The sequence below is a fragment of the Schistocerca cancellata genome, chromosome 9 (genome assembly GCF_023864275.1).
Source record: "Schistocerca cancellata isolate TAMUIC-IGC-003103 chromosome 9, iqSchCanc2.1, whole genome shotgun sequence".
Classification (NCBI taxonomy): Eukaryota; Metazoa; Arthropoda; class Insecta; order Orthoptera; family Acrididae; genus Schistocerca; species Schistocerca cancellata.
The window spans coordinates 82,404,192-82,427,121 of record NC_064634.1 but is presented as its reverse complement, the minus strand read 5'-3'; the positions used below and the strand labels follow the sequence as shown (position 1 = coordinate 82,427,121).

The 22,930-nt window shown below is 43.8% G+C and overlaps 1 protein-coding gene across 1 annotated transcript in view; it reads left to right on the top strand.

The window, feature by feature from the left end:
* The window catches only part of LOC126100145 (cuticle protein 19-like), a 569,033-nt gene that overhangs the window by 533,584 nt on the left and 12,519 nt on the right, over positions 1-22,930 (top strand). Inside the window, exon 3 of the mRNA XM_049910685.1 lies at positions 17,647-17,839. Coding sequence (XP_049766642.1) covers positions 17,647-17,839 — 193 coding nt within the window. The remainder of the gene's footprint in view (positions 1-17,646; positions 17,840-22,930) is intronic.

The following is a 22,930-nucleotide window of genomic DNA, read 5'->3' as shown; positions in this document are numbered from 1 at the left end:
AGTTTTTTTTGTCGTCCTAGCGGAATGCTGGCGAGCGTTATCGTGGAGTAGCATCGATTCACGCAATCTTCCTGATCGTTATTCTTTGCTGTCACCCCTCTACTGATCTCAAATAGAAGAATATGTACGCACTGCACCAATTTATCCACTTGGCACTGCCATTTTCTAGCGTCCACAGCTCCACTCACTATCTCCAAATGATGAAATAACAATACGTAAACTCAAATAACAACAGTGAATTGCAAACAAAAAGTAGCAAATAAGACCATAGAAACCAGAATACCAACATTCAAAACAAAACCGCAGTGAACGTATGCACCAACTTAATATTTTAATAAAAAGCAGCCTATATAGCAAAAAAACTTTGATTTTCAATTCCGGTTACCGACTTAGGTCTATAAAACCGTCCTTAGACCAGGGCTCTAGATTACTTGAGGGTCTGGTTTAGAGAACCGATTGGTATCTGTCACAAGGCTCTTGAGAAGTGCCTTAAAACTTATTACGATCTGAACTGCTTTTTATAACAAAAAATGACAACGGCATTTTTCTGTACATCGCCACCTAGTCATGACAATATCAGAGGCTGAAGTACGAGAGACAGTGTGCAGAGTGCGCGAACGTTTAGTGTCAAAATTCTACACTCGTTAGTGAGCTCATCAGACGAGAGATTAGCGCACTGGCGGCTTTGGAGCGGTGTAGACTTTGTAGGACTCCTGTCATTGGTAGTGCGATCCACTACTGCTGAGGTGAGTCGTAGCAGAGAAGTGGTGTGTGTGTGGAAGTCGGTTGTATGGAATCAACGCACTTAAGATGGACTGGCATGGAGACGTGACGAAATGTCTCTGTAGTGACTGACGATTCGCAGTTTTTCACAACACAACTTTTATTTATGTACGTTTACAAGTTTGATGACTGAACACCAAAATAAAGGTAACGATGCCAGTAAAAGTCTCCCAATTGAGGCAAACCAAAGTTCACTTCTACATTTCCACAAAGGTTCGTGGTAACCCACACACACTAGTAAAAGTCCAATACAGAGACGAAGACGTAATCTTCAGCGGTCGAAGTCCACGACGTCGGTATCCGGAGTGAACTGAAATTCGGGGCTGGTTCTAGCCCCTAAATAGCTGTCTCCATCCAATCAGGTTTTGGCATAGTGATACTTCCTGCAGGCTGTGGCTCAAGCTCCCCCTGCAGGAAGTAGTGGTCTTAATGTCTGTTTCCATTATCTTGTATGTAAATAGCCGGTGTTTACCAGGGTGCTTTTGGTACGCCTTGGAGATAGACAACCCCATCCCCTGTGGTGTAATATGGGTTATCGGCCCTCAGGGGCTACCTTGGCTTCGGCACAACAAAGGTGCTATCCTCTTGGGGTGTGCCCATGGGCACACCATGGATGAACTTACTCGACTTGTTGATATATCAAAGCGAACTGTTCAACGTGTCTTCAAGGAATGGATTACCACTTGCGATCTCGTAACAAGCCGCAAGAAAACTGTAATGGACTGGCGCTGGAGACGAATTTCACGCTTTGTCAGTGACATTCCGTTTCAAACCCATCTTACCCTGCTGCTGTCAATGAATGCAAATTCGTCTCAGCCAATTTCCTATCTATAATCGCAAACGGAAATGCATTCAGTGGATATCTGGAGTCTTACACTCAGGTGAGAATCCAGTGTTCGGTTCTGGGATAGGGAAGGGCGTCACAGTTTATTTCTTCCACCCTTTCTCCTCCAAATACAACTTCCCTTTACCACCACTTATAATGTCTCACAGAGGTATACGATTTTAAAAACAGTGGCAATAAAATATTTTAATATAATAAAGTATTTAATTATCCTAAAATACGTTTTAATCAGAATGGGACGGAAAACGGTAAACGTGGTACACGTGTACAAACAAATAAATGATTACAATTTCAGAAAACTTGGATGAGAAACACTCGTCAACCTGGAATTTCATTGACTGAAGTAGAATTTTCTCGGCCTGTAGCCTCTTTCACTGAGGTAGAATTGTCTTCAGTGACGAGTTGGGCTTCGGATTGAGCTCCGATGACCAGAAAAGAAGTGACTGGCGACGCCCCAAACAGCGGTAGGGCAGGGTGGCAGCCTCACTGTCACCCACCTTACGACCCGACAGCTGGGAGTGATGGTCTGGAGTACCATTTCCTTCCGCAGCAGGACCCCTTCGGCTGTCATCTGCGGCATCCTTACAGCACACAGGTACTGGGCGATATCTTACGTCCCCTTTTCATTGTCCTCCATGGCATGCTATCCAGGGCTTACATTTCAGCAAGATAACGCCCACCTGCACGCGGCGAGAGTTTCTAGTGCTTGTTTTCGTGCTTGCCAAACTTTATCTTGGCCAGAAAGGTCGCCAGGTCTCTCCCCAGTTAAGAACGTTTGGAACATTACGGGCAGCGCCCTCCAACCAGCTTGCGATTTTGGTGATCCAAGGGGCCAGTTGCACTTAATTTGTCACGATATCCCTTAGGAGGACGTTCAACAAGTCTGTCAATCAATGCCAAGCCGAATAACTGCTTCCTTAAGGGCCAAGGGGGGACCAATACATTACTGACCTGCTCAATAGTGAAGCTTTTTCTCTTGAATAAATTATCCAATGACTGGAATTTTGTCTCTACATGTACATAACATGTTGTGATTACGGACCCATTCGAATTATTCCTTCGTGGTGTTTGGTTTTGTTTGTCTTAGAGCGTAGGTCAAATGTTTTATTGCAATAACTCCTTGTTTACGGCAAGGCTAATTACTGGAAGCCTAAATCCGGCTCCTGTTAATAAATTGTACTTAGTTGCCAAGCATCGCACCTTGTGGCATGCGCACGGAAGTAGCTGAAAATGCCAAAACGAAGACATTCGAAGAAAATGAGTTGCATTTGCTGCGTTGGTATGCTCACGAAGACCAAGGTTGAAGTCTAGGAAGAGCCACGAAGACCTAGGCTGAAGTCTAGGAAGAACTTTTGTAAGTAGGCTGTTTAAGTTCTTATATTGGTAACGCCGCCGCTACGTAGCGCTCTGTATGAAAATCACTGGCTGTGCTGTGTGCAGTCTGTGGCTAGTTTACATTGTTGTCTGCCATTGTAGTGTTGGGCAGCGGCAGCTGGACGTGAACAGCGCGTAGCGTTGCGCAGTTAGAGGTGAGCCGCCAGCAGTGGTGGATGTGTGGAAGGAAATGGCGGACTTTTGAAATTACATGTATTATGACTTTTGATGATATTAAGGTAAATACATTGTTTGTTCTCTATTAAAATCTTTCATTTGCTAACTATGCCTATCAGTAGTTAGTGCCTTCCGTAGTTTGAATCTTTTATTTAGCTGGCAGTAGCGGCGCTCGCTGTATTGCAGTAGTTCGAGTAACCAAGATTTTTGTGAGGTAAGCGATTTGTGAAAGCTGTAGGTTAATGTTATAGTCAGGGCCATTCTTTTGTAGGGATTTTTGAAAGTCAGATTGCGTTGCGCAAAAAAAATATTGTGTGTCAGTTAAAGCACAGTCTTGTATAAATTTTTCAAAGGGGACGTTTTATACTTTTTACGGTCGACATTTGCACTAAATACATCAGCCTAGCGAGCCAGAGAAAACCTGTGAGCAGCCAAAATAAGTCAAGCAAGGCACATGAATATACTGTAGCAGTCGCTCGTTTGTGGGCGATGTCTGATTTTAATTTTATATGTGTGTGTATGTGTAAATTCCTTCTATGTCCTTACCTGAAATTGTAAATTTATAGAATCCTACACGTATGCTCCTTACTCGAGTGAATAAATAAAACTAATAAACAGTAAATTGTTTTAGCGTGAAGTTCAACACATCACAAATGAGAAAAAACATAGCCTTTGAAAAGCACATGTCCGAAAATTTGAGAAGTACTTGTGTCACACTGGTGTGCAAACGTAAAGAGAAAAGTAATTTAGGTATTATGTGGCCCTGCCGCGTAGCATAGCATGGAACATACGTAGAAAGGAGTACTACGGAATAATAAAGATGATAACCGAATGAAATACACAATGAGATGAACAGAAATGGCACTTCTATTCAAATACAATAACAACATCGAACTCACAGCGAATTACTATTGTTCCCTGGACATTACAAAAGGGAGGACATGGTACTTAATAGGATGTCTGATCAGCATGGGCGGCACTCCACGTTCTGCAACGCGCTCCCGTGCTGGTGAGTGGTTCTTGTGGCAGGGCGTTCCATTCCTCTAACAGCGGCTGACAACTGCTGGATGGCCGTTGGTACACATGGACCTGCTGAAATACGTCATCCCACGTGTGCTCGATGGGATTCAAGTCGGCGAAAACGGGTAGGCCAGTCCATCCGCCGAATATCCTCTATGGCGAAAATTTAGTATGCAAGATCGTCTTCGGTACGGATTATTCCTGATTATCTATTTGGACAGCTAAAACTGTCAAATTCTGATCTTTAAACATCTTGTTGTTATAAATTGTGTTCCATTATGACTGTATCACACAACAACAAGTTTTTTAAATATCGGAAGATGACAGTCTTAACAATTGAAACAGGCAATCAGGAATAAATAGTACTGTGCCCGAACATGGCTATTAAATTCTCACTAAATCAATTACCTATCGCGCCTTCTTATCTCTAAGTATTAGAAATTGTAGTCGAATATCATCTCTTTCAAGAGCTGCTCCACCTGTGCTCTTGGATGAGGTCGCGCGTAGTCGCTCATAAAAATGAAGTCAAAGCTGAATACGCCCTGAAAAAACGCACATTTGGAGGGAGTACAGTATGACAATAACACTGACCAACGACTGTACTGTATTTCATAGATTTGGAGCCAGTACGCCAGATGCTATGTTATGGCTCTCCACATCATAGCACCTGGCCCACCAAAACGGCAATGTTCGTCGACGTTCCTGGGTGCGTTACGTGTTTCGCACGTCCGTCCTATGAGGGTACGGCCAGCATTCCGTACGATATTACTTTCTTCATTAGGCGGCTGTGTGGAACTGTATAGAATGCGTTCCGGAAGTCAAGGAACACGGCAACTACCTGGGCGCCTGGATCTACTGCTTTCTGGGTCTCGTGGACGAACAGTATGAACTGCGTTTCACAGGATCGCTGTTTTGGAACCCAGGTCGATTTCTACAGAGGAGCTTTTCGGTCTCGGGAAATGTCATAGTATGCGAACATGTTCCACAATTCTACAAGAGACCGACGTCAGAAATATAGGCCTAGAGTCCCGTGGTCTTTTCGACCACCGTTCTTGGGAATGACATGAGCTTTATTCCAATCAACCGATCTAATGCACAATGTTTCTAGAAGTGGAGCAAGTTCTGTCGCATACTCTGTCATGTGTGCCATTTACGGTACGGCGAGCCTCAGTACAACGGCCGGCGAGAGAATGCCCAGACTGGAATTCACTGGGAGAATCCTCGAGAAATGCAGTCCACCCATTAAGGAGGTAGCAAAGCTGAGCGTTTCATTACAGGTTAATTTAGTAAGCACGTAAACTTCACAGACGTTACCAAGAGAGACATTGTGCTTCGTGGTGTAGTTTACTGCTGAAATTCCGAGAGCGCGCTTCCCTAGAAAATTCGACCGAGGTATTGCTTCCTCTTACGTATATCTCGAGGGGAAAAAAGTGTTAAAGGAGATTACCAGTTTCGAAAGACGCTCGCTGTGTGGGCTGTGAGGTTAAGTCTTTCTGTTTCCCTGCCCCCCCCAAACAAAAATAATCCCCGGTAAGTTACTACCATTACTGTGCTTCTCACTGAAAAGATGGGTGTGAGTATGTGACGCTACATCGCAGTCCTTGCTATGAATTGTTTCGCTTACTTTACACATGAAACTGTTTCTATACGATGTATTGTCAAGTGTAAATATGTATTGTAAATACTACGTTTAAATTATGTACTATTTAACCCTGGCAAGTCAGGGCATATTTAGTTAACGTTGAAGTCAGAGAGATTGTTTTGTTGTGCCGCTGGGCGCGGGAGCGCGCCAGCGGGCAGTAATAGCAGTAACGCCGTGCTGGGAGTAAGACTACAGTCGAGTGCTGCTAGTCCTAGCTATGTTACATATAACGGCTAGTGTGTGGATCTAAGTACGACGGGAAAGTAATGGTCGGCATATCTGGAAGCATGGCCGGGGAAGTTATTATGGATTAATGGGCATAGTGCTGAAGAAACGAGGGCTTAAATGTGAAGCGCACTGTGGGCCCAAGTCGCAACAGTAAAAGCCCGCTGCCACATTGTGTCGCCGACGTGGACTTCCGTCGATCCACCGACAACGAGGGAAGTAAGATCTACGTAATTTTCGTAGGACAAAATTGTAGAAGGCTTGCCAGTGACTGTGCTTTTCTCTGAAGTTGAACAAAAATAACAAGCACTTTATAATCTAAGTATTGCAGTTACGTTCTACCCGACAATAACACCAAGTAGGTTCCTTCCGATCCTTACCTTATTGAACCGAGTGTGTCACGCCATGATCAAGAGAAAATATGTTAATTATCAAATTATTTGCAAAGACGGTGAAGAGTAAATTTCAGACTGTTTTGAACGATTGGTTATCGTAGTTAATTGTTGCACTTAATAAGCCGTAGTAACTTAATAATAGATCGAAGTAATAAATTTGATTATTAAGATTTATTTCAATGCATATCCAGCTGAAGTTAGTTCAAGGATATTTCATGAAACTATAAAGCTTATTCCATCTGACAATCGCCCAATTAATGAATTATTATCATTCAAAACATAGTTAATTATTGGCAAAATATTTCATTATCAGTAGATTAAACTGTGCAAAGTACGTAATTTTAAAGACGGAATGACAGTCCATTATTCAAAATCTCGATAGATAATTATCTGTGTTGTCAGCATTGCACTTAGCTGACAAATTATGAACAAAATAATTATCAACATACTTATTGAAAGTTAACCATTAATTTTTAAGTGTAGTTAGATAGTTATGACATTATTTTATATAACTAATGAGCCTGACACAGCACTTACGTAAAAGTTCCCGTTCCACCTGCTGCGCTACAAACACGTAAACTTTATTTTTGACAGCGTTTCATGTGAACAGAGACGATACTCAGGACGAGCCAATTAGGGCTGTGTTGGGGGTGATCGAACACTTCCCATCGAAAAGGCTGCAGGAGCGTCTTCGCTGCCCCTGCAGAGTGCGGCCATGAAGAGGGAAGTGAGGGAAGTGCGTGGCAGTTGTGTTAGGTGGGTTGCAATCATTCAGGCGAGGCCTCTCAGCGGGCCGTCCTACTTGGCGGGAGACATCGTTGTTCTGGGCACCTTTACTCGCTCACAGTGCGCTCACAACTGAAAAGAGCGTCTTGATGCGATCGACGGTCATACTAGAGACACTACCCAACGTATCTGTGCAAAGCTTCATCGGGTTTTCACTGTGTCCATTTCACGACCGATCGGAACTTACTTTCTGGACAGCCCTTGTATTAACGTAATTTCCTTATTAACATTATCAGATGGGTACCCGTGGTCTAGGAGAGCCTGCACGGTAGCTCAGCGTGTTCGGTCAGAGGGTTAGCTGCCCTCTGTAATAAAAGAACTGAGCTAATCGATCAACAACGAACTTCAACGGATGTCTTACGACGTCCGCCCCGAGCAGATGCAACGATCAAAGGCGAACAAAATAAGATAAAAAAAGGGGTAGCGTCTTTGATTCATAATCAAAATGTCTTTGGTCCCGGGTTCGATGCCCGCCACTGCCTAAATTTTGATAAATAATCAGCATTGGCGGCCGAAGATTTCCGGCATAAGAAGTCAGCCTCATTCTGCCAACGGCCTTGTCAAAGAGGACGGTGGAGCGGATAGAGGTTCAGGGCAGTCTCTTGTCCTAGGGGTGGGAAATTGCCCCTAAAGGCGGAAGAATCAGCAATGATCAACGACACGAGCATGCAGAAGGCAATGGAAACCACTGTATTAAAGACATGTGACGTGTATCCACAGGACATATGGCCTGTAAGTGAAGAAGTGTCATGATGATCTCTCCATTGGCAAAAGATTCCGGAATAGTCCCCCATTCGGATCTCCGGGAGGGGACTGCCAAGGGGGAGGTTACCATGAGAAAAAGACTGAATAATCTACGAAAGGATAACGTTCTACGAGTCGGGGCGTGGAATGTCAGAAGCTTGAACGTGGTGGGGAAACTAGAAAATCTGAAAAGCGAAATGCAAAGGCTCAATCTAGATATAGTAGGGGTCAGTGAAGTGAAGTGGAAGGAAGACAAGGATTTCTGGTCAGATGAGTATTGGGTAATATCAACAGCAGCAGAAAATGGTATAACAGGTGTAGCATTCGTTATGAATAGGAAGGTAGGGCAGAGGGTGTGTTACTGTGAACAGTTCAGTGACCGGGTTGTAGCATTCGTTATGAATAGGAAGGTAGGGCAGAGGGTGTGTTACTGTGAACAGTTCAGTGACCGGGTTCTTCTAATCAGAATCGACAGCAGACCAACACCGACAACGATAGTTCAGGTATACATGCGATCACAACGCCCATATAGTACTAGGGACAGAAAGTTGGCTGAAACCAGACGTAAACAGTAACGAAATCCTAAACTCAGATTGGAATGTATACCGCAGAGACAGGCTGAACAGTGAAGGGGGAGGCGTGTTTATAGCGGTAAGAAGTGCAATAGTATCGAAGGAAATTGACGGAGATCCGAAATGTGAAATGATTTGGGTGAAGGTCGCGGTTAAAGCAGGCTCAGACATGGTAATTGGATGTCTCTATAGGCCCCCTGGCTCAGCAGCTGTTGTGGCTGAGCACCTGAAGGATAATTTGGAAAATATTTCGAGTAGATTTCCCCACCATGTTATAGTTCTGGGTGGAGATCTTAATTTGCCGGATATAGACTGGGAGACTCAGACGTTCATAACGGGTGGCAGGGACAAAGAATCCAGTGAAATTTTTTTAAGTGCTTTATCTGAAAACTACCTTGAGCAGTTAAACAGAGAACCGACTCGTGGCGATAACATATTAGACCTTCTGGTGACAAACAGACCCGAACTATTTGAAAAAGTTAACGCAGAACAGGGAATCAGTGATCATGAAGCGGTTACGGCATCGATGATTTAAGCCGTAAATAGGAATATTAAAAAGGGTAGGAAGATTTTTCTGTTTAGAAAAAGTGACAAAAAGCAGATTTCAGAGTACCTGTTGGCTCAACACAAAAGTTTTGTCTCAAGTACTGATAGTGTTGAGGATCAGTGGACAAAGTTCAAAACCATCGTACAATATGCGTTAGATGAGTATGTGCCAAGCAAGATCGTAAGAGATGGAAAAGAGCCACCGTGGTTCAACAACCGAGTTAGAAAACTGCTGCGGAAGCAAAGGGAACTTCACAGCAAACATAAACATAGCCAAAGCCTTGCAGACAAACAAAAATTACGCGAAGCGAAATGTAGTGTGAAGAGAGCTATGCGAGAGGCGTTCAATGAATTCGAAAGTAAAGTTCTATGTACTGACTTGGCAGAAAATCCTAAGAAATTTTGGTCTTATGTCAAAGCGGTAGGTGGATCAAAACAAAATGTCCAGACACTCTGTGACCAAAATGGTACTGAAACAGAGGATGACAGACTAAAGGCCGAAATACTAAATGTCTTTTTCCAAAGTTGTTTCACAGAGGAAGATTGCACTGTAGTTCCTTCTCTAGATTGTCGCACAGATGACAAAATGGTAGATATCGAAATAGACGACAGAGGGATAGAGAAACAATTAAAATCGCTCAAAAGAGGAAAGGCCTCTGGACCTGATGGGATACCAGTTCAATTTTACACAGAGTACGCGAAGGAACTTGCCCCCCTTCTTGCAGCGGTGTACCCTACGTCTCTAGAAGAGCGTAGCGTTCCAAAGGATTGGAATAGGGCACAGGTCATCCCCGTTTTCAAGAAGGGACGTCGAACAGATGTGCAGAACTATAGACCTATATCTCTAACGTCGATCAGTTGTAGAATTTTGGAACACGTATTGTGTTCGAGTATAATGACTTTTCTGGAGACTAGAAATCTACTCTGTAGAAATCAGCATGGGTTTCGAAAAAGACGATCATGTGAAACCCAGCTCGCGCTATTCGTCCACGAGACTCAGAGGGCCATAGACACGGGTTCACAGGTAGATGCCGTGTTTCTTGACTTCCGCAAGGCGTTCGATACAGTTCCCCACAGTCGTTTATTGAACAAAGTAAGAGCATATGGACTATCAGACCAATTGTGTGATTGGATTGAGGAGTTCCTAGATAACAGGACGCAGCATGTTATTCTCAATGGAGAGAAGTCTTCCGAAGTAAGAGTAATTTCAGGTGTGCCGCAGGGGAGTGTCATAGGACCGTTGCTATTCACAATATACATAAATGACCTGGTGGATGACATCGGAAGTTCACTGAGGCTTTTTGCAGATGATGCTGTGGTGTATCGAGAGGTTGTAACAATGGAAAATTGTACTGAAATGCAGGAGGATCTGCAGCGAATTGACGCACGGTGCGGGGAATGGCAACTGAATCTCAATGTAGACAAGTGTAATGTGCTGCGAATACACAGAAAGATAGATCCTTTATCATTTAGCTACAAAATAGCAGGTCAGCAACTGGAAGCAGTTAATACCATAAATTATCTGGGAGTACGCATTAGCAGTGATTTAAAATGGAATAAGCATATAATGTTGATTGTCGGTAAAGCAGATGCCAGACTGAGATTCATTGGAAGAATCGTAAGGAAATGCAATGCGAAAACAAAGGAAGTAGGTTACAGTACGCTTGTTCGCCCACTGCTTGAATACTGCTCAGCAGTGTGGGATCCGTACCAGATAGGGTTGATACAAGACAGAGAGAGGATCCAACGGAGAGCAGCGCGCTTCGTTACAGGATCATTCAGTAATCGCGAAAGCGTTACGGAGATGATAGATAAACTACAGTGGAAGACTCTGCAGGAGAGACGCTCAGTAGCTCGGTACGGGCTTTTGTCAAAGTTTCGAGAACATACCTTCACCGAAGAGTCAAGCAGTATATTGCTCCCTCCTACGTATATCTCGCGAAGAGACCATGAGGATAAAATCAGAGAGATTAGAGCCCACACAGAGGCATACCGACAATCCTTCTTTCCACGAACAATCCGAGACTGGAATAGAAGGGAGAACCGATAGAGGTACTGAAGGTACACTCCGCTATACACCGTCAGGTGGCTTGCGGAGTATGGATGTAGATGTAGATGTAGATGTAGACGTCGCAATCTGAAGATGAACAGATAGAGAAAGTGTATGAGGATATGGAAAGGGTAATGCAGTATGTAAAGGGGGACGAAAATCTAATAGTCATGGGCGACTGGAATGCAGTTGTAGGGGAAGCAGTAGAAGAAAAGGTTACAGGAGAATATGGGCTTGGGACAAGGAATGAAAGAGGAGAAAGACTAATTGAGTTCTGTAACAAGTTTCAGCTAGTAATAGCGAATACCCTGTTCAAGAATCACAAGAGGAGGCGGTATACTTGGAAAAGGCCGGGAGATACGGGCAGATTTCAATTAAATTACATCATGGTCAGACAGAGATTCAGAAATCAGATACTGGATTGTAAGGCGTACCCAGGAGCAGATATAGACTCAGATCACAATATAGTAGTGATGAAGAGTAGGCTGAAGTTCAAGACATTAGTCAGGAAGAATCAATAGGCAAAGAAGTGGGATACGGAAGTACTAAGGAATGACGAGATACGTTTGAAGTTCTCTAACGCTATAGATACAGCAATAAGGAATAGCGCAGTAGGCAGTACAGTTGAAGAGGAATGGACATCTCTAAAAAGGGCCATCAGAGAAGTTGGGAAGGGAAACATAGGTACAAAGAAGGTAGATGCGAAGAAACCATGGGTAACAGAAGAAATACTTCACTTGATTGATGAAAGGAGGAAGTACAAACATGTTCCGGGAAAATCAGGAATACAGAAATACAAGTCGCTGAGGAATGAAATAAATAGGAAGTGCAGGGAAACTAAGACGAAATGGCTGCAGGAAAAATGTGAAGACATCGAAAAAGTTATGATTGTCGGAAGGACAGACTCAGCATACAGGAAAGTCAAAACAACCTTTGGTGACATTAAAAGCAACGGTGGTAACATTAAGAGTGCAACGGGAATTCCACTGTTAAATGCAGAGGAGAGAGCAGATAGGTGGAAAGAATACATTGAAAGCCTCTATGAGGGTGAAGATTTGTCTGATGTGATAGAAGAAGAAACAGGAGTCGATTTAGAAGAGATAGGGGATCCAGTATTAGAATCGGAATTTAAAAGAGCTTTGGAGGACTTACGGTCAAATAAGGCAGAAGGGATAGATAACATTCCATCAGAATTTCTAAAATCGTTGGGGGAAGTGGCAACAAAACGACTATTCACGTTGGTGTGTTGAATATATGAGTCTGGCGATATACCATCTGACTTTCGGAAAAGCATCATCCGCACAATTCCGAAGACGGCAAGAGCTGACAAGTGCGAGAATTATCGCACAATCAGCTTAACAGCTCATGCATCGAAGCTGCTTACAAGAATAATATAGAAGAATGGAAAAGAAAATTGAAAATGCGCTAGGTGACGATCAGTTTGGCTGTAGGAAAAGTAAAGGGACGAGAGACGCAATTCTGACGTTACGGCTAATAATGGAAGCAAGGCTAAAGAAATATCAAGACACTTTCATAGGATTTGTCGACCTGGAAAAAGCGTTCGACAGTATAAAATGGTGCAAGCTGTTCGAGATTCTGAAAAAAGTAGGGGTAAGCTATAGGGAGAGACGGGTCGTATACAATATGTACAACAACCAAGAGGGAATAATAAGAGTGGACGATCAAGAACGAAGTGCTCGTATTAAGAAGGGTGTAAGACAAGGCTGTAGCCTTTCGCCCCTACTCTTCAATCTGTACATCGAGGAAGCAATGATGGAAATAAAGGAAAGGTTCAGGAGTGGAATTAAAATACAAGGTAAAAGGATATCAATGATACGATTCGCTGATGACATTGCTATCCTGAGTGTGAGTGAAGAAGAATTAAATGATCTGCTGAACGGAATGAACAGTCTAATGAGTACACAGTATGGTTTGAGAGCAAATCGGAGAAAGACGAAGGTAATGAGAAGTAGTAGAAATGAGAACAGCGAGAAACTTAACATCAGGATTGATGGTCACGAAGTCAATGAAGTTAAGGAATTCTGCTACCTAGGCAGTAAAATAACCAATGACGGACGGAGCAAGGAGGACATCAAAAGCAGACTCGCTATGGCAAAAAGGCATTTCTGGCCAAGAGAAGTCTACTAATACCAAATACCGACCTTAATTTGAGGAAGAAATTTCTGAGGATGTACGTCTGGAGTACAGCATTGTATGGTAGTGAAACATGGACTGCGGGAAAACCGGAACAGAAGATAAACGAAGCATTTGAGCTGTGGTGCTATAGACGAATGTTGAAAATTAGGTGGACTGATAAGGTAAGGAATGAGGTGGTTCTACGCACAATCGGAGAGGAAAGGAATATGTGGAAAACACTGATAAGGAGAAGGGACAGGATGATAGGACATCTGCTAAGACATGAGGGAATGACTTCCATGGTACTAGAGGGAGCTGTAGAGGGCAAAAACTGTAGAGGAGGACAGAGATTGGAATACGTCAAGCAAATAATTGAAGACGTAGGTTGCAAGTGCTACTCTGAGATGAAGAGGTTAGCACAGGAAAGGAATTTGTGGCGGGCCGCATCAAACCAGTCAGTAGACTGATGAAAAAAAAAATTACCAGGTGCTAAGTTTCTTTTGCCCGAAAATAATACAGACACTGGGATAAAACGGTAATCGAGTAGACCTATAGTCCAACGAAGTTTTCATCGATAATAAATGCTCTACAGCCAAGTTTTCGTCAGGCGGTACAGTGGTTAGCACACAGAACTCGTATTGAGGAGGGCGACGGTTTCATATTCCCGCCGACCATCCAGTCTTAGCTTCCCGTGATTTTCGTAAATCTCTCCAGGCAAATGGCAGGTTGGTTTCTTTGGAAAGATCGAATTCTTCCCCGGCCTTTATTAATACGAGCTTGTGTTCTCTCTATAATGACGTCACTGACGACTGGGAGTTAAATTTTAATCTTTCTTTCTTCGTCATCAGAGTATGGAAAGATAAAGTATGTATACGGAATTCCGAACTTGTAAGAGATTTCCACCAAATAGATGTCTAAAATAATATGATAAGCAAACATAAGATGTTAACATTGTTAAACTCTTTGGATAACATAGTGATAAGGAATTCAGGTGGAAACAGCATACAGCAGAATTCTTGGAACACTTAAGTAAATATTTATTTTGAATACGGATATTGTTAGACAAATAAGAATAAAAAAGTCATAACATATTTCTGTTAAATTTATTTCATAATATCAAACAAGATATTATTTTGGTGTAACTCACCAAGTCAAACTAATGTTTTCGGAGTGTAAAATCTTATAATAAAAATTACTTGTGGAATTTAAGAACGTTCCGCTGAGATTTGTAAATGTTTCCCCAATGAAAATGCACTGTTCATAAAATCAATACTAGAAATAAGAACAACCTACGCAAAGATTTAAAGTTAGTTACTTTGGATGTGAAAGATGTTCATTATTCAGCTCACCAGCAGCAGTAAAATCGTCAATTAACTTGAATGTTGCATTAAGTCTGAAGCCTTCATTCTTTCATTGTAGTAATGCGATGTGCGTGAGTGTCATAGACTGACTTCTGTTTGACGATGCGTGGCTACAACAGTTAAAGAATTATCTTGAACACTTCAGACATTTTTATTTTCTTTTATTGTCACTTTTCTGGCTGGTTTGATGTGGCCCGCGATGAATTCCTCTCCGGAGCCACGCTCATCATCTCAGAGTAGCACTTGCAACCTACGTCCTCAATTATCTGCTGGATGTATGCTAATCTCTGTTTTCCTCTACAGTTTTTCTGTTCACACCTCCTACGAGTACCATGGAAGTTATTCCATGGCAGTGTCTTAACAGATGTCCTACCATCCTCTCTCTTCTTCTCAGTGTTTTCCGTGTATTCCTTTTCTCGCCGATTGTGTGGAGAAACTCTTTATCCCTTGCCCCTTATCAGTCGACAAAATTTTCAACTTTTTTTGTATCACCACATCTTAAATGCTTCAACTCTCTTCTGTTCCAGTTTTTCCACAGTCCATATTCCAATCCTGTACAGCGCCGTGCTCAAACACATTGAAAAACTTCTTCCTCAAATTAAGTCCAGTGTTTGGTACTAGTAGACCATTTTTGCGATAAATGTCCTCTTTGCCTGATAGTCTACTTCTTTTACCTAAACTTTTGTCGTTCGTGCTGGTTTGCTATCGGTTCTGGTTGGAATAATCCTATCACTGAACTGTTAACCTTACTATTCATGACGAATCGTACTCCCTTACTCCACATTCTGCTTCTGTTGTTATTACCTTATATTCCTCAGACGGGAAATTGTATCTTTGTTTCCATTCAACTCCACTGACCCGCGCTGTTATCTAGACTGAGCCATTACAATTCCTTTTTCAAATTTTCTAGCTTCCCTGCCACATTCAGATTTGATTATTCAGATTTTTATCTTGATCACTCCCTCCTTAGCAATCCCCTACTCGAGATCTTAACGGGAGATTAATTGGAATGTTTTCCAATGAAGAGTCGTGACACTCAATCTGAGGTGACGTGTCTAGTGAATGTATCGTTAATGCGGTGGTTTCTTTATGCTTCTGCATCTTCATACCGCTGATCATATGTGATTCTTCCTGCATTAACGGTTGTTTCCGTTCTCAAGGGCAAGACGGGGCACCGAACCTTTGTCTGCACTTTCGTCCTCTTTGACGAGATCGTTGGCAGAATGAGGCACGTTTTGATAACTAGCCAAACATGCTGTCCCCAGACCATGGCGAGGAATTTAAGGTGTATATGTTAGTGATGAGTTTGGTGTTAAGTTCTAGAATAAAGTATTTCAGATAATCGATTCATTTCATGTCCTTGAAGATCATTTCACAAGGCTTTTATGTGGAATAGATATTAGCTCAGTTATTCTTTTGTGAATATGTGTTTATACACCAACGGAAATAATATCTCAGCACCAAGAAGGAGATCTGTGACGTAAACGAAAGTTGGTAGGCGTCTTTGTACATCTCAAGGTTGATCTCTATTCAAATTTCGCACCAGCTGAACAAAAGTGGCGTTAGTAGCGCCACTATAATGATGCATATCAGATGTGCGTTAAATACACGCTGTAACGGTCGTGAGAGTTAGTTACGTTTGAGACTGGGTGTTTTAGTAGATGTTAGTAAAGAATGCCTTTAATGCGACAAAGACACCTTTATCAACATCTCACTGAGCTCGAACGAGGTCGTGTAAAAGGGCTACGAGAAGCTGGGTGTTCTTCCTACAATACTGCAGAAAAACTTGGCAGGAATTTAGCCACTGTACATGATTGCTGGCAGCGGTGCTCACGAGAATGTTCAATCGCAAGAAGACCGGGTTCCGAACGGCCACGTGGCATTACTGAGAGGGAAGGCCATCTTGTTCGGTCTGTGGTTCTGTCGTCTCTTTCTCCATCTGTAGTAGCAACTTGAGCAGTAGTTGGCAGTGACAAATGAACTGTTACACGTCCGTTACTTCAAGGACAGCTCCAAGCAGACGTCCTGTAGCGTGCATTCCACTGACCATTAACCGCCGCCGTTTGCGACTTGAGTAGTGTCAAGCGATAGCTCGTTGGAGGGCAGGGTGGAGGTCTACAGTGTTTTTAGCTGTAATATGGTTCTGCCTCAGTGCCAGTGATGGCCGTGTGTTGGCCAGAAAGAGGCCAATTGGGGACCTGCAATCAACATGTTTGCGCGCTAGACACACTGGACCTATACCTTGAGCTATGGTCTGCGGTGCAATTTCGTATGACAGCAGGAGTACTCTCGTGGCTACCCCAAGGACCCTGACTGCAAATTTGTACGTGAGTCTGGTGATTCGATCTGTTGTACTCCCCTTCATGAACAGGATTCCAGGAGGTGTTTTCCATCGGGATAGCGCTCGATCACATACCTCTGTTGTAACCCAACATGCTCTACGGTATGTCGACGTATATTCTTGGCCTGCTAGCTCATAAGATCTGTCTTTAGTGGAACACAATGGGACATCATTTGATGACAACTTCAGGGTCATCCACAAACTGCATTAACCGTCCGTAAATTGACCGACCAAGTGCAACAGGCACGGAACTGCACCCGAAAAACTGACAACATGCTTGTACGTTTGCATGCTTGCATTCAACGTTCTGCCGGTTACACCGTTTATTAATGTGCTAGATTTCACATTTTCAAAGGCTTACCGTACAATAACTTGCGACCTTGCAGTATTAATTACTTGAGTATGTTAGCTAGACAAATGTATTCTCGAAATTTAATTAATCTACGTTAATTATCTTTTGGTGTTGTGATTTTTCCGTCAGTGCATTTATTTTTACATGATGCGGGGTGTCATCTCGTCACTATGGAGGTATGGAGCTAAAAGTTTGTGTACTTAGATATCTGTCTGTGCCCGTGTGTTGGCGCATGCCGGCTGGCGTGGGCGTGTCAGGGAAGTGGCGGCGGCCACTGGAGAGACGTTTCTGCCGGCAGGTGCGGTACGACTTCAGGTACGCGGTGGACGACGCGGAGTCGGGCGTGGTGTCGGACCGGTGGGAGTCCCGCGTCGGCGAGTACGTGAAGGGCGCCTACAGCCTGCTGGGGCCCGACGGCAAGGTGCGCACCGTCGACTACGAGGTGGACGGCGACAACGGCTTCCACGCCGTCGTCCGCTCCCACCCGCCACGTAAGTACCACGGCAGCCCTCACACGCTGGCGCCCGTTCCCCGGAACGTGTCCAATATTGAAATCACCATTCTATTGAGGCTGTCAAGTTTTGTTACAATTAAGAAAAAAAATTCGCATAGTTTTTTTTTTAGAATTCCGTACCTCAGCCAGTGAAAACGTTTGTTGTCCGTCTGTCCGTCCCTTGGTCCCAAACTATTTTTCTTAGGAACAGGAAGACGTACCAAGTTGAAATTTATGTCACATATTAAGGTCTACGGTCTCTTGGAGACCTACAGTACTGGCCATTAAAATTGCTACCCCAAGAAGAAATGCAGATGATAAATGAGTATTCATTGGACTAATATATTATACTAGAACTGAAATGTGATTACATTTTCATGCACTTTGGGTGCATAGATCCTGAGAAATCAGTCCCCAGAACAACCACCTCTGGCCGTAATAACGGCCTTGATACGGCTGGGCAATGAGTCAAACAGAGCTTGGAACGTGTGTAAAGGACAGCTGCCCATGCAGCTTCAACACGATGCCACAGTTCATCAACAGTAGTGACTGGCCTATTGTGACGAACCAGTTGCTCGGACTCCATTGACCAGACGTTTTCAATTAGTGAAAGATCTGGAGAATGTGCTGGCCAGGGCAGCAGTCGAACATTTTCTGTATACAGAAGGGCCCGTACAGGACCTGCAACATACGGTCGTGCATTATCCTGCTGAAATGTAGGGTTTCGCAGGGATCGAATGAAGGGTAGAGCCACGGGTCGTAACACAACTGAAAGTGCCGTCAATGCGAACAAGAGGTGACCGAGACGTGTAACCAATGCCACCCCATACCATCACGCCGGGTGATATGCCAGTATGGCGATGACGATAACACGCTTCCAATGTGCGTTCACCGCGATGTCGCCAAACACGGATGCAACCACCATGATGCTGTAAACAGCATCCGAAAAAAATGACGTTTTGCCTTTCGTGCACCCAGGTTCGTCGTTGACTACACCATCGTAGGCGTTCTTGTCTGTGATGCAGCGTCAAGGGTAACTGCAGCCGTGGTCTCCGACCTGATAGTCCATGCTGCTGCAAATGTCGTCGAACTGTTCGTGCAGATGGTTGTTGTCTTGCAAACGTCCCCATCTCTTGACTCAGGGATCGAGACGTGGGCGCACGATCCGTTACAGCCATGCGGATAAGATGCCTGTCATCTCTACTGCTACTGATACGAGGCCGTTGGGATCCAGCACGGCGTTCAGTATTACCCTCCTGAACCCAACGATTCCATATTGTGCTTACAGTCATTGGATCTCGACCAACGCGAGCAGCAATGTCGCGATACGATAAACCGCAATCGCGATAGGCTACAATCCGACCTTTATCAAAATCGGAATCGTGATGGTACGCATTTCTCCTCCTTACTCGAGGCATCACAACAACGTTTCCCCAGGCAACGCCGGTCACCTGCTGTTTGTGTATGAGAATTCGGTTGGAAACGTTCCTCTTGTCAGCACGTTGTAGGTGTCGCCACCGGCGCCTACCTTGTGTGAATGCTCTGAAAAGCTAATCATTTGCATATCACAGCATCTTCTTCCTGTTTGGTAACATTTCCCGGCTGTAGCACGTCGTCTTCGTGGTGTAGCAATTTTAATGGCCAGTAGTGTAACAAACTGAAGATTCCAAGTCAGTGCAGTTAGAAGACGCGATTATTTACGCCACATCTTCTAATACTCGCAAACTCACTCATCGGAACCTAGACGGTACTTCCCGTTGACCTAGAATCGTAATATATGCCAAGAAGCAAGGTCTCACTTTACAACCAAAGGAATAAATCCCAAAATGGTGAATCTATAATTACGTCACACGAAAAAAATAGTTTTGTCGTTCGTTATCAGACTATCTGTCTGTCCGTCTGTTAAGATCTCTTTTTCTCAGGAACGGGTAGACGCATCAAGTTCTAATTTATGTCACGTGCTAAGGTATGTAGACCCTTGGCGTTATAAGAAAACATTAGCTTCTAAATGAGTGCAATGAAAAGACAATCAAATTGAAATCAAAACTTTCTCTAAATTCTTGGAATCTCTGGGACGTATATATCTTTCCAATATCAATGTCGATAACTGGCGAAAATTGTTGAAATCCTCGATTCACAGAATCTCTGGACTGTCTATGTACATAATTAAGTTTGTACGGACCACTCAGTGCACGAGTCCTGCTCACACCTGTTCATTTTTTTGCTTTTAAACCGATTTCAAGTGCTAAACACCAATGCTCCAAATATGAGAAATACAAAGCGTAGCAAAAAAATTAAAGCACCCAGAAGACATGGTCGGATCGACAAAACTTCGTTCACATACGCATCGCCGGCGGTTATGTAAATGATTGCAGATGCAACGCGCTTTGACAGGTGAACCAGCCACCAGAGTACATTAGTGTTGTTCTAGTTTAGTTTTGTTCCAAGACTTGGCAGAGTATGTAAGGGGCCTGCTGAGCGTCATGTGTTGAGTGATCACTGTGCAGGGGACACGGAGATACGGCGTACACGTTTTGACAGCGTTATTTGTCTCTTACGGCTTTCGAAAGCGGCCTCATTGCCGAGCTCCATCTGGTCAAATCGTCCAGTATCCAAGTTTGTGGGGCTTTCGGACGTGACAGTGGCGCGATATTAGGCTGCATGGGAACATGAGGGTAGGAATAATTATCGCCAAAGTTCCGCTCTACTACGTCTGACCACCACGAGGGTGGATCGCCTTATCGTGCATCAGACACATGCTAACCTCTTCACATTTGCGTCTGACATCCGAAAACAAGTAGCAGATTCCTTGCAACACTCTGCGTCATCATGACTAGCAGCAGCTGGTCTACAAATTTACCTTCCCATGCGAAGGCTGCAGTTAACACTGCAACACAAGCGGCTGCGGTTGGAACGCTGCCCTGACCGGGAAGCGTGGACTGAGTACGGAACGAGGAGGCGCGAGAGATGAGCATCTCAAGTGGGCAAGTTATTCAACATATGTGGAGATAGATAGGCTATAGGGGATGCAAGAGGCATTGCAATTAGAGAAGAAAGGACAAAGGCTATAAAACATGCCGATGATCAAGCAATGCTGACTGAATCAGAAGGGGATCTGCAGAAGATGTAAGAGAGTATTGCAAGAACGGGTAAGGAGTAAGGAGTGGAGATGAACAGAAGAAAGACAAAAGTGATGACAGTAAGCAAGAAGGAAGCTGCAGTTAATATATCCTAGAGGGGGAAGAAATAGAAAAAGTAAAATATTTTCTGTATCTGGGACGTTTAATGAGATGGAACGGAAGTTGTACAGAAGATGGTGCAAATGGCTCTGAGCACTATGCGACTTAACTTCTGAGGTCATCAGTCGCCTAGAACGTAGAACTAATTAAAACCTAACTAACCTAAGGACATCACACACATCCATGCCCGAGGCAGGATTCGAACCTGCGACCGTAGTGGTCGCTCGGTTCCAGACTGTAGCGCCTAGAACCGCACGGCAACTCCGGCTGGCTGTACAGAAGAAATAAGTCCCATAGTGCTCAGAGCCATTTGAACCATTTGAACACCCCCAAAGGCATACGTTTTCATATTAAGTGCATTGTGCTGCCATCTGCTGCCATTTACTCGTTATCACCGATCTCAGTAGTCATTACACATCGTGAGAGAGCAGATTGGTTTCGCTCCGCGGAACTCACGTACTTCAAAAAAATGGTTCAAATGGCTCTGAGCACTATGGGACTCAACTGCTGCGGTCATAAGTCCCCTAGAACTTAGAACTACTTAAACCTAACTAACCTAAGGACAGCACACAACACCCAGCCATCATGAGGCAGAGAAAATCCCTGACCCCGCCGGGAATCGAACCCGGGAACCCGGGCGTGGGAAGCGAGAACGCTACCGCACGACCACGAGATGCGGGCTCCCGTACTTCGAACGTGGTCAGGTGATTGGGTGTCACCTGTGTCATATGTATGTAAGCGAGATTTCCACCCTCCTAAATATCCCTAGGTTCACTGTTTCCGAAGTGATAATGAAGTGGAAACCTGGAGGGACACTTACAGCACAAAAGTGTACAGGTCGACATCGTCTGTTGACTGACAAAGACCGCCGACTGTTGAAGAGGGTCGTAATGTGTAATAGGCAGATATCTATCCAGACCATCACACAGGAATTCCAAACTGCATCAGGATCCACTGCAAGTATTATGACAGTTAGGCGGGAGGTAAGACAACTTGGATTTCATGGTAGAGCGGCTGCTCACAAGCCACACATCACGCCGGTAAATGCCAAATGACGCCTCGCTTGATGTAAGGAGCGTAAACACTGGACGACTGAACAGTGGATGACTGAACAGTGGAAAAAAGTTGTGTGGATTGACAATCACGGTACATAATGTGGCGATCTGATGGAAGGGTGTGGGTATGGCGAATACCCAGTGAACGTCATCTTCCAGCGTGTGTAGTGCCAACAGTAAAATTCGGAGGCGGTGGTGTTACCGTGTGGTCGTGTTTTTCATGGAGGGGACTTGCACACCTTGTTGTTTTGCGTGGCACTATCACAGCACAGGCATACATACATGTTTTAAGCACCTTTTTGCTTCCCTCTGTTGAAGAACAATTTGGCGATGGCGATTGTATCTTTCTCATATCCGTGAAGAATCTGCCAACCAATTCTCTTGCAAGTTGTTTGTTTCGTGGATGAATTACAATTCTTCAAGTTCTTTCAATTCTATCGCAGTATTTGGCATGTTTTATCTGCTTTCCGTAGATTCTGTCAGTTTGGTCATTTCACTTCATGTCGCTCTTCTATGTGTTTTAAAACTGCTGTTGTGTCCAGTGGTTTATCGCTAATACTATAAAATAACAGGACTGGATCTCTTCACATATTTCTCTCCTTCTGCACCTTCTAGGAGTTCACATTCTACAGAAATTATTCACTACAAACTATTTTGTGGCTTAATGATGAAATTATGGATGTTTTACAATCCTTTCAAAATAAGTGTGTTCAATCTGGACAGCGTGCACTGACCCAAAGGTCACTAAGTCAAATTATAAGAGATTCTTTTCAGTTTAAACCACATGGTTTTTCT